This window comes from Oncorhynchus kisutch, linkage group LG19 (assembly GCF_002021735.2).
Source record: "Oncorhynchus kisutch isolate 150728-3 linkage group LG19, Okis_V2, whole genome shotgun sequence".
In the NCBI taxonomy this organism is placed as follows: Eukaryota; Metazoa; Chordata; class Actinopteri; order Salmoniformes; family Salmonidae; genus Oncorhynchus; species Oncorhynchus kisutch.
This window is the reverse complement of record NC_034192.2, coordinates 55,279,699-55,291,936: the sequence shown is the minus strand read 5'-3', so window position 1 is coordinate 55,291,936 and position 12,238 is coordinate 55,279,699. Positions and strand designations below refer to the sequence as shown.

The 12,238-nt window shown below is 43.4% G+C and overlaps 1 protein-coding gene across 1 annotated transcript; it reads left to right on the top strand.

Annotated features, from left to right (window-relative positions):
- The first annotated feature begins 7,023 nt into the window (after positions 1-7,023).
- Positions 7,024-10,625, top strand: LOC109878613 (homeobox protein Nkx-2.5). Its single transcript, XM_020470830.2, has 2 exons — positions 7,024-7,804; positions 8,332-10,625. Exons 1-2 carry the CDS (start codon positions 7,474-7,476, stop codon positions 8,943-8,945), a joined length of 945 nt encoding a protein of 314 aa, XP_020326419.1. The 5' UTR covers positions 7,024-7,473; the 3' UTR covers positions 8,946-10,625.
- Positions 10,626-12,238: the final 1,613 nt, after the last annotated feature.

The window sequence follows — 12,238 nt, the reverse complement described above, 5'->3', positions numbered from 1 at the left end:
GAACATGAGCTGAGAGGGGGGAGAGGTCTATGGAGAGGAGAAGAGAGGAGAGAGGAGAGGAGAGGAGAGGAGAGGAGAGGAGAGGAGAGGAGAGGAGAGGAGAGGAGAGGAGAGGAGAGGAGAGGAGAGGAGAGGAGAGGAGAGGAGAGGAGAGGAGAGGAGAGGAGAGGGAGAGGAGAGGAGAGGAGAGGAGGGAGAGGAGAGGAGAGGAGAGGAGAGGGGTCTATGGAGAGGAGAGAGGAGAGGAGAGGAGAGGAGAGGAGAGGAGAGAGGAGGAGAGGAGAGGAGAGGAGAGGAGAGGAAGAGGAGGAGAGAGAGGAGAGGAGAGGAAGGAGAGGGGAGAGAGGAGAGGGGAGGAGAGGAGAGGAGAGGGGAGAGGTCTATGGAGAGGAGAGGAGAGGAGAGGAGAGGAGAGGAGAGGAGAGGAGAGGAGGGAGGAGGAGAGAGAGAGGAGAGAGGAGGAGAGGAGAGGAGAGGAGAGGGGAGATGGAGAGGAGAGGAGAGGGGAGGAGAGGGAGAGGAGAGGAGAGGAGAGGAGAGGAGAGGAGGAGGAGAGGAGGAGAGGAGAGGGAGAGGAGGAGGAGAGGAGGGAGGAGAGAGGAGAGGAGGGAGGAGAGGAGAGGAGAGGAGAGGAGAGGAGGGAGGAGAGGAGAGGGAGAGGGAGAGGAGGGAGGAGAGGAGGGAGGGAGGAGGGGAGGAGAGAGAGAGGAGAGGAGAGGAGAGGAGAGGGGAGGAGAGGAGAGAGAGGGAGAGGAGAGGAGAGGAGGAGGAGAGGAGAGGAGAGGAGAGGGAGAGGAGAGGAGAGGAGAGGAGAGGAGAGGAGAGGAGAGGAGAGGAGAGGAGAGGAGAGAGAGAAGAGAGGAGAGTAGAGGAGAGGAGAGGAGAGGAGAGGAGAGGAAGGAAGAGGAGAGGAGAGGAGAGGAGAGAGAGGAGAGGAGAGGAGAGGAGAGGAGAGGAGAGGAGAGGAGAGGAGAGGAGAGGAGAGGAGAGGAGAGAGAGGAGAGGAGAGGAGAGGGAGAGGAGAGGAGAGGAGAGGAGAGGAGAGGAGAGGAGAGGGAGGAGAGGAGAGGAGAGGAGAGGAGAGGAGAGGAGAGGAGAGGAGAGGAGAGGAGAGGAGAGGAGAGGAGAGGAGAGGAGAGGAGAGGAGAGGAGGAGAGGAGAGGAGAGAGGGAGAGGAGAGGAGAGGAGAGGAGGGAAGAGGAGAGGAGAGGAGAGGAGAGGAGAGGGAGAGGAGAGGAGAGGAGAGAGGAGGAGGGAGAGGAGAGGAGAGTCTATGGAGAGGAGAGGAGAGGAGAGGAGAGGAGAGGAGAGAGGAGAGGGAGAGGAGAGGAGAGGAGAGGAGAGGAGAGGGAGAGGAGAGGAGAGGAGGAGAGGAGAGGAGAGGAGAGGAGAGGAGAGGAGAGGAGAGGAGAGGAGAGAGGAGAGGAGAGGAGAGGAGAGAGGGAGAGAGGAGAGGAGAGAGGAGAGGGAGGAGAGGAGAGGAGAGGAGAGGAGAGGAGGAGAGGAGAGGAGGAGGAAGAGGAGAGGAGAGGAGAGGGAGGAGAGGAAGAGGGAGGAGGGAGAGGAGAGGAGAGGAGAGGAGCAGGAGAGGAGAGGAGAGGTATGGAGAGGAGGAGGAGAGGGAGAGGAGGCGTAGAGTGAGTAGGAGAGGAGAGGAGAGGATGAGGAGATCGGCCGTGGGTCTATGGCGAGGGAGAGGGAGAGGAGAGGAGAGAGAGGAGAGGAGAGGAGAGGAGGAGAGGGGAACGAGGAGAGGAAGAGGAGGAGGAAGGAGAGGTCTAGGAGAGGAGGAGAAGAAGAGAGGAGGAGAGGAGCGGAGCGAGGGAGAGGAGAGGAGAGGAGAGGAGAGGAGAGGGTCTATGGAGGGAGAGAAGAGGAGAGGAGAGGAAGGATGGAGAGGAAGAGGCGCGGAGAGGAGAGGAGAGGCGGAGGAGAGGAGGGAGAGGAGAGGTTCTATGGAGAGGAGAGGAGAGGGGAGAGGAGAGGCGAGGAGATGAGAGGAGAGGAGAGGAGGAGGAGAGGAGAGGAAGAGGAAGAGGGAGAGGAGAGGAGAGGAGAGGAGAGGTCTATGAGAGAGGCCGTAGGAGAGAGGAGCTGAGACGGGACGTAGTGAGAGGAGGAGAGAGGAGAGGAGGAGGAGGAGAGGTCTATGGCGAGTGAGAGGAGACGGAGAGGAGAGGAGGAGAGGATGAGAGAGAGAGAGGAGAGAGAGGAGAGGAGAGGAGAGAGAGAGAGGGAGGAGAGGAGAGGAGAGAGCGAAGTTGTGAGAGGAGAGGAGGAGAGGAGAGGAGAGGAGAGGAGAGGAGGAGAGGAGAGGAGAGGAGAGGAGAGGAGGAGAGGAGAGGAGAGGGAAGGAGAGGAGAGAGAGTCTATGGAGAGGAGAAGAGAGAGGAGAGAGGAGAGAGGAGCGGAGAGGAGAGGAGCGGAGAGGAGGAGAGGAGAGGAGGAGAGAGAGGAGAGGAGAGGAGAGGAGAGGAGGAGAGGAGAGGAAGGAGAGGAGAGGAGAGTGAAGGAGAGGAGAGAGAGGAGAGGGAGGAGAGAGAGACGAGGTCTATGGAGAGGAGAGGGGACGGAGAAATGAAGACCAAATGGTGCACAGACAGACGACACTTCACATGGCTGCTCACACATCACAATACACACTGTTTCAACTACAGTAATGACCACATGGTGGTGGACTAGGACTACTGACAAAAATATCATGTGACAGTCACCAAAAACCAAAAAAAATTCTGGGTGACAAAATCCACAGATACATTAAATAAAGGACATACACTACTGTTCAAAAGTTTGGGGTCACTTAAAAATGGAATTGTTTTTGAAAGAAAAGCCATTTTTTCGTCCATTAAAATAACATCAAATTGATAAGATATACAGTGTAGATATTGTTAATGTAGTAATTGACTATTGTAACTGAAAACGGCAGATTTTTTATGGAATATCTACATAGGCGTACAGAGGCCCATTATCAGCAACCATCACTCCTGTGTTCTAATATCATTTTAAAAGGCTAATTGATCATCAGAAAACCCTTTTGAAATGATGTTAGCACAGCTGAAAACTGTTGTTCTAATTAAAGAAGCAATAAAACTGTCCTTCTTTAGACGAGTTGAGTATCTGGAGCATCAGCATTTGTGGGTTCGATTACAGGCTCAAAATGGCCAGAAACAAAAAACTTTCTTCTGAAACTCGTCAGTCTATTCTTGTTCTGAGAAATGAAGGCTATTCAATGAGAGAAATTGCCAAGAAACTGAAGATCTTGTACAACACTGTGTACTACTCCCTTCACAAAACAGCGCAAACTGGCTCAATCCAGAATAGAATGGGGAGTGGGAGGCCCCGGTGCACAACTGAGAAAGAGGAGAAGTACATTAGAGTGTCTAGTTTGAGAGACAGACGCATCAAGTCCTCAACTGGCAGCTTCATTAAATAGTACCTGCAAAACACCAGTCTTAACGTCAACAGGGAAGAGGCGACTCCAGGATACTGGCCTTCTTAAAGAAACTTTCAAAGTTCTTGATGTTTTTCAGGTCTTAAAGTAATGATGGACTGTTGTTTCTCTTTGCTTATGTGAGTTGTTCTTGCCATAATATGGACTTGGTCTTTTAACAAATAGGGCTATCTTCTGTATACCACCCCTCCCTTGTCACAACACAACTGATTGGTTGAAATACATTAAGAAGGAAAGAAATTCCACAAATTAACTTTTAACAAGGCAACACCTGTTAATTGAAATGCATTCCAGGTGACTTCCTCATTAAGCTGGTTGAGAGAATGCCTAGAGTGTGCCAAGCTGTCATCAAGGCAAAGGTTGGCTACTTTGAAGAATCTCAAATATAAAATATATTTTGATTTCTTTAACACTTTTTTGGTTACTACATGATTCCATATGTGTTATTTCATAGATTTGATGTCTTAACAATTTTTCTACAATGTAGAAAATAGTAAAAATAAAGAAAAACTTTGGTACTGTATATACATATTTATTTTTATGTATATATTTTTTAATCTTATTTAAGTAAATTAAGAGAGGATGGGCCCAAGTGTCTGTCCCAATCTGACCTTACTTCAGAGAGGGTTGCCAGTGACACAGCAAGGAACAGTGTATGTCTTGGGCACAGCTATGTCAGAAAAACAAAAGATGATCCATTCAGGAAATCTTATCTGCATCCAGCTGCTGCTAATATTATATGGAACAATCAGGGTGTGAGAGAGATGGAGGGACACCTGGGTGACAGACCAGTCACCACATGTAGTCTGGCCTTGGATTGGGGGAGGGAGGGAGAGGGAGGGAGAGAGACAGACAGAGAGAGAGAGAGAGTGAGAGAGACAGAGACAAAGACAGAGAGAAGGAGAGAGAAGAAAGAGAAAATAAGTTAGAAAGAGAGATAAGTACAGTATTGTGTCTGAGGATGAATTGATACAAGGGGAATAGGTGAACTCTTCAACCTCAAACAAGTGTTGGGTGTGAAAAAAGACTTGAGGGGACTTTGTTCTGACTGTTCAGACAAGACTAAACCATTATGAATGAGGACTATGATTTTTTCGTGATCATATTTTAATAAAATGTATTATTTATTAATTGTATAATTACAGAATGTATATTCATGATAAGGTAATGAGTTAGTTGGTAATGATGATATTTTCCCACTTTATTTTGGGTCTAGCCTACACATGTTGGCTCTAGGCCTAGGCTACCAAACAATAACTTGTTTTGATTGTAATTTACATAACAAATCCACGTGTTTGTAAACAACCTACACAGGTAAATTTCGTATGGATGATTTAATATAAAATTATTAACAATTCAAATATGATACATTTGTATTTTAGTAAGCCATAAGGGCATATTGGCACCGTTCTCAGATGAATAATGATCTAATAATATTCAACCCAGCTAAATTATATTTTGCAATGACTAAATTAGGTTATAGAAACGTAGTAGGCCTAATCCTAATTAACCTAGTGGTTTGAGCGTTGGGCCAGTAACCAGAAGGTTGCTTGATCGAATCCCCGAGCTGACGAGGTAAAAATCTGTCGTTCTGCCCCTGAACAAGGCAGTTAACCAGCTGTTCCCTGGTAGGCCTTCATTGTAAAATACGGATTTGTTCTTAACTGACTTTCCTAGTTAAATAAAGGTTAAATAAATAATCATCAAATTGGTTATCTATTATTTTTCGATTGGAACGAATATTTAACTGCATCATACCTGCCAACATTGTCTGATCCATTGCATTTGACATTTACAAATTACAACTTCAATAATTATGTAGGCCTAAATGGATCTATCTTAATTTATCTAAATTAAATGCCAAGACGAAAAAAATGTGTCTACGTTTGTCACATAATATAAATATAAGTTGTTTATCTAAGTCACGCACTAATTAATGTATCTTGAAGGGCAGGTTAATTGAAACTGTTAACGTCCACAGTAAAATAGGCCTAAAGATTGGCTACAATTGAACACAGCGTAACAATATCGACTTCCATTAGGCTAAGAATCAATTATCGACGATATCTCGATCATTTATCAGATCAACGACTAAACCAGTTCATCTTTCCAAGGTAATTAGTCAGCGCCATTAGAAAGGTGTTAAGATCACCCAATATGATTGACAGGTCTCGATGACAGCGGAAAGACGCCAGTCCCTAGTGCTAATGCGCGTGGCGTCTGCTCGCGCTACTCTCCCGACAGTCCACATACACAGGAACCGTCACAGACTCATTAGATAAAACACACACACAGCCCCCGAGAATATCCTCAACTATCCAGTCCAGCGGAAGTTTTTAAGCAGCCTTATCTATCGCTTTATCTAACTAGAGATGTGCTGAAGACAGACGGGTCGGGGAGGGAGAGAGGGAGGGACGGAGGGAGAGAAATACATTTTACTTTTTAAAAAACATTTTAGTAATTTAGCAGACGCTCTTTTCCAGAGCGACTTACAGTCGTGAGTGTACTTTTTCGTCGAGAGAGAGAATGCATTAGGGATATGAACCACGTGAAACATGTCATGTTCAATTTGGGCAGTTGACACAGAGAGTGCTTGCAAAACTGAGGTCAATTTAACTGAAATGCCATGGTATTAAATTAATGAAGGCCTGAAATAGAATGAACTCAAACCTGGTCAGATAGTCCTGCAGGTCCTAGGCCTGTCTGTCACCAACTGTGTATAGCCTTTAAACTTTTATTGAGATTGGCCACAACAGACTGCAGCCAACTCGATGTTAATTGTTTACACACCTTAAGAGGGAAAAATAAGTCATGAAGAAAGAAAAAAAGGATTTCCATGCGCTGTACTGAGGCTTGTCTGAGATCCGTGTACTTTACTTCAGAACTTATGGCTGCACGAGACACGGCAGGGTTGATGCTCTCTCTACTTCGCGACCATTCATCAGTTTTCGAGGCGCGCAAATAGTCTTTAAAACTATAAACACTGCGAGCCGGGTCGGAGACAGTGGGACCCATTTAGTTCCCCGGATCTATGTTAAACGATGCTGGAGATAAAACAAACGATAATACTGTCTGTCTCGGCACCGCTGTCTCCACCAGCATTAATAACGAGTGTGATGCCAACCCTGCGCAAGGTACTCTCAGCGCGTCGTGGATTCTTTACCCACACCAACTCTCTCCAAAAACCTTGTCTTACAGTTATTTTATTATATGCATTTTTATAGAATAACTTGAATTATCGAATAACTAGGCCTACGATAGGCCCTACTTATTTCATAATACATGTGTACTGTGTACCTAGCCTGTACATGATGGCTGCAAGTAGGCCTACACGAATGTGTCATAAGGAATGACTATAGAAATTATATGGCATGTGTGACACTCCTGGCCCGGCTGTGCTGCGTGGGTGGGAGGGTGCTGGTTTGTTGTCGTCTGTTATCACGTCCTGATAGCCAGGTCAGCGGCAGGCACCAGGATTTGTGCCCGACAGACAGACATGGTTTCGGGTTCCAGTGTAGCAGCAAGACCATAGGGACCAACGTGTCTCTTCGTCCCTATGGTCTTGCTGCTAGGGAAGTTATATTCTACTTAGCGTTCAACAATATACATTTTAAGGGGAAATGTTAATAAAAACTTAGAATAAATTCCAACCATCGACAAAAGGCGTGTTTGTGACCGTGCGTAATTGGACTGAAGTTGCATTCTGGATTCAGAAGCAACACGGACATGTAGGGTTACCTTACTAGCTATTGTTTTGACGTCACCGGAACTGCGAACACCAATAGGAAGTCGCCTAACAACGTCTCATGAGAGATTTAACCTCCCCCTCTCTCCCCCTGCGTCTCAGAAAAGAGGCCAAGAAAAGTTAGGGACTCGAGTTGAGTCAAAAATGCATTCTTCAGTCAAGATCCCCCTCGGTTAAACAAATGAGTACTTGAGCTCAGTAAATATTACCAAGAAGAGGACATTTTGAAATCATCGGTTTGTTGCCATTTATATGTCAGATCAACTGTTCCTTGGCAATGTTTTCGAGCCCCAGTACGTCCACACCCTTCTCGGTTAAGGATATATTAAACCTGGAGCACCACACTGGTGCTGAGGACCTGGTCTCACTGGACATCTCTCCACGGATGGACTGTGCCTTACCGACCTCCTGCATGCTGGCCCGCCTGAAACAGGAGCCTCTCCGGGAGATATCGTCTGGAAGCTCGCTGTTTGGAGAGGAGCTCCATGGTGTTAAAGCCAACAGAAATACTGACTTCAACTTCGCCGCTGCCTTTTATGGGAAATCCTTCTTAGAAATGGATATCAAGGATGGGAAGACGGACAGCTTGGAGGGGAAACACAGAAAAGGTAAGAGTTTATATGATATTACTACCGAAATAGCCCTACGTAGGCCCATGTGGAAATCTGAATAGTAATGCAAGTAGCGAACAGATTTGCGTCAGGCACAATCTAAAAGCCTTTTAAAAGATGTGTGTGCTAAGGATATAAGGCATTTCACACCTGATGCAATAGTAATTATACTCCTATATTATACCCTTATTCACGACTAGCAACAGTCATAAGGAGGCCTAATCTATTTTACAATAAGGGAGAAACGTTGCTAATTGGAGTTTAGATTGAATTATCTCGTCAGGATACCAGTTTCAAGGAAGTCTGATTACAATTTATAAAATATAGCAATCACCTTCATAATTCACTGAACCCGTTTGACTTTTGGACTCTAGGATGTAGGGCAGACCTAGAAAGTGTGTCTAATTTCTTAAACGTCTGATAAAGTATCTGAGCTGAATTCCTATTTTGGGGTCCTTTATACAATTTAGCGTACTGGAATGAAATGTTTTTCTTATTTTTTTGGTTTATTTATATTCCACTAGACATGTCCTACATCTCTCAGAGCGAGCCGGTGGAGGACCTGAAGTCAGAGGACCCGGATCGATCCGCCAAACCCCGAAAGCGCAGGAAGCCGCGCGTGCTGTTTTCACAGGCGCAGGTGTATGAGCTGGAGCGTCGCTTCAAGCAGCAGAAGTACTTGTCGGCTCCGGAGAGAGATCACCTGGCCGGGGTGCTCAAACTGACCCCCACACAGGTCAAGATCTGGTTCCAGAACCGCCGCTACAAGTGCAAGAGACAGCGACAGGACCAGAGCCTGGAGATGGTTGGTATCCCGCCGCCGAGACGAATCTCAGTCCCAGTGCTGGTCCGAGACGGGAAGCCCTGCCTTGGAGACTCGACGACCTATAATACTTCATATAATATGGGCCTCAACCATTTCACGTATAACAGTTACCCAGCGTTCAGTAATTATCCCAGTCCTGGCTGTAATATGAACCATGCGTGTAACTATCCCACCACTGCGGTGCAGTCTATCCAGCCCTCACAAAACAACGGGAATTACATCAACTTCGGCGTGGGAGAGTTAAATAACGTACAAAACACGTTTCCGTCCGGCAATGGAGTGTCTTCTTTACACGGAATCAGAGCGTGGTGAACGAAGGATCGAAATGTAACATTATCATCAGACAAATTAATGATGTTTTAAATTGCATGCGCTTTTACACAATGGACTCATCGGCCTCGAGTGTTGTTATGTTCTCGTTATATTCCATTTACTGTACTTCGACTGGCAAACTATTGATGCATAAACTAAGTTCATTTTATTTGTACTACTAGTTCCTGAGATGGAATAGGGAATTCATAATTGTAAAGTTGTATAAGAGATGCAGGTTATTACTTCAGTGGGAATAAAACATATGTATACCATTTGTCAGTGGACATATTTCCCTCACTATAGCTATTTTCCGTTATCTTTGAGATCACAAATGTACTGTGTGACAATTATATTTGTAGGTATTTAATAATACACGTATTATTTGTAAATAAAGCTTTTCCTGCATCACATTTGATAGGCTACTTCACGTGGGCAGACAACAGGACATATTCTGAGTGGGGAAAAAAGTATGAATTAATATGAACAAACAACTAGAATGGGATACAATTCGATATCACCTGATTTATTTATATCATCTTCAATTGCTTATAAATGATTTCTAAATATCAAATGTAGCCTATCGACCAATTATAATTTTAGGCCTAGTGCTTTCATAAAACTAAAGCCTATCACTACGAATTCTATCGACCATTAACAATTTCAAAGGCTAAATGTATTATTACATTTCTACTACAGTCATATTTATATATATATATATATATATATATATTTTTTTTTTTTAAACTTATATTACTATTATTCTTAATTAATCATGGATTAGCCTAATTGTATTATTATTCATATATAATAATAGCATACAACAGTTGTCAAATCAAAGAGGAAATAATATGTTCAAAATCCCGCAATCTATGCATTTAAATAATTATTAAATTAAAATCAAATTGTATTTGTCACGTACACATGTTTAGTATATGTTATTGAGAGTGTAGCGAAATGCTTGTGTTTCTAGCTACAACAGTGCAGAAACACTGGAAAACAAATTCTCCAGTATTTGTTCTTCAATTTCACTACTCACTGTTATACATTTTGAGCAGGCCTATCCTAGCATATAAAGATACAGTATGTCAGTGTGTTTAATATTAGGAAAATCGTCCATCACTGTAGCCCATAGTAATTGCCTTTGTCTATAGCCAGCACACATTACAAGTAATCCATGTCAAACAATCTCACCCGCTTTCCGTGCAGCGGTTCATGTATGTTTAACGTCAGGTTAAACCCTTCAAGTGGCTATTAGAGACCTTCAATCTGCTATAACCGGAAACTTAAGGTTGTAAAAGTAAAAACACATTTTTACAACGACCAGCCGGTCTCTCCATAAAACATGCTTGGAGCATGTCACGCAATTTTGACTAAATAAGACAAATATGTGGTATAAGGCCTTAGACGGTATTTAGCCTTAAGTCCATAGTCACAGGAAGTAGTTTGGGGTTGGGTGTGCTGCGATTGTTTTTTACTGACGGGGAGAAAATAAGAAAAAAAATGTCGCGCTGTCTCTAGATCGGTCTGCTAATACAGGACTAGGCCCACAGCACTACTTTAGTAACAACATTTAAACGAGTGTCTGAGTGTTTTCCAGCATATGTCATTTGAGTCTGATAATGATCTGTACAAAAACAGTTCATCTGATAATATTTGTGGAATATAAAAGTACTTGCTTGATATATGTTTTCCAGTTTCTTACTTTGCAAATGCAACTTATTTCTATGTGAAAACTGAATAGTAATGTTGATTCCTTTTCCATTTTAGTAGACACTCTTATGCAGAGCAACTTACAGTAGTAGTGAGTGCATTCATTTTCCTACTTTTTCGTACTGGTCCCCGTGGGAATCGAACCCATAACCCTAGCATTGCAAGCGCCATGCTCTACCAACATCATCAAATCACATCATCACAAGCCACTTGATGTCTCAGTGTACTCAATTACTGTAGTGGTCATTGTATTTCTTCATGGTGATGGAAAGTCTACAGGTACTAACCTAGATGACCAGCCTATATACAATACACTAATGTACATTTACACGAAGTGGTTTGTAAGGATGGTAAAATAATACTGCACACAAAAATGGTTGTTTTCAATGTTGTTTGATCAAGAAAAACATTTAATTTGATGTAAATGTTTTGTGTCTTTGCCCATAACTTTGCACCTTTTGATGTAAATGTTCTTTCTGGATTCCATTAGAAATGACAATCATAGAGAAAAGCACAGGGCAACAACTCTTAAATTTACAACTATACAAATCCTGCAAGACACTGACCTTAATTATTACAACTATCTTTTTTTTGCCAAAGCAGATATGCTGGAAAAACATGTATTTTGCCTGCGCTACAGCCTTCTGTATCGGTTCCATAATACTAGTAAATGCCAAGGGGACCATTTTTGTGGAAACAATTTTTCCCCAAAACATTTATTTGATTAGATGTTTTATTCAGATTTTTCAGGAGGCGATGCCTCAGCATAAGTCTATAGGTCCGGGCTACAACGGGATGTCCAGTTAGACCTATTTCTTCTACAGGTGCATGCCAGTCCCCATTAGCTTATAAAAATGGAACACTTAAAATAATGGGTGAGGTCGTGAGATACCATCACTGACATAATTTAAATATTTAGAGAGAGGTCTGTTTCGGTTCAGAAGGGTTGCGTTAAAGTCCCTCTGACGGGTCTTCAGTAGAAACAGTTCAGGGTTCGTGGAAATGCGTTCATCATCCTCATCTTTAAATCAGACCGTTACCGCTGATCCACAGTCAGATTCTGAAATCGCCCACATGACCCCAGAAATACACAAATGTAATTTGAAATTGCACTGAATAACATAAAAAGCCATCACTGCGCATATAGGCCTAAAATGAAAACAGCCTTGTTTAATATGGCTGTAGAGTGGACAGGGCTGTTAATTATCAAGTAGTAGCCAGAATAATTGTTGACGCGTTTCAATAATATCCCTACATGAAAATTACATTTGAGTAATTTAGTAGACACTCTTTCTTATCCAGAGCGTCTTACAAATCAGTTAATAATGGTTCTGATGAAACGGATACAGTGCTTTCAGAAAGTATTCACACCCCTCGACTCATTCCACATTTTGTTGTGTTACTGCCTGAATTCAAAATGAATTAAATATTTTTTTCTCTCTCACCCATTTACACACAACTTTCCATAATGATAAAGTATAAACATGTTTTTATAAATGTTAGCAAATGAAAATGAAATACAGAAATATATCCCATTTACATAAGTATTCACACCCATGAGTCAATCAATACATGATAGAATC

Coding starts and splice junctions, on each gene's coding strand:
- LOC109878613 (XM_020470830.2), top strand. CDS start 7,474: ATGTTTTCGAGCCCCAGTACGTCCACACCCTTCTCGGTTAAGGATATA. Junction 7,805..8,331: donor GGAGGGGAAACACAGAAAAG/GTAAGAGTTTAT, acceptor ATATTCCACTAG/ACATGTCCTACATCTCTCAG.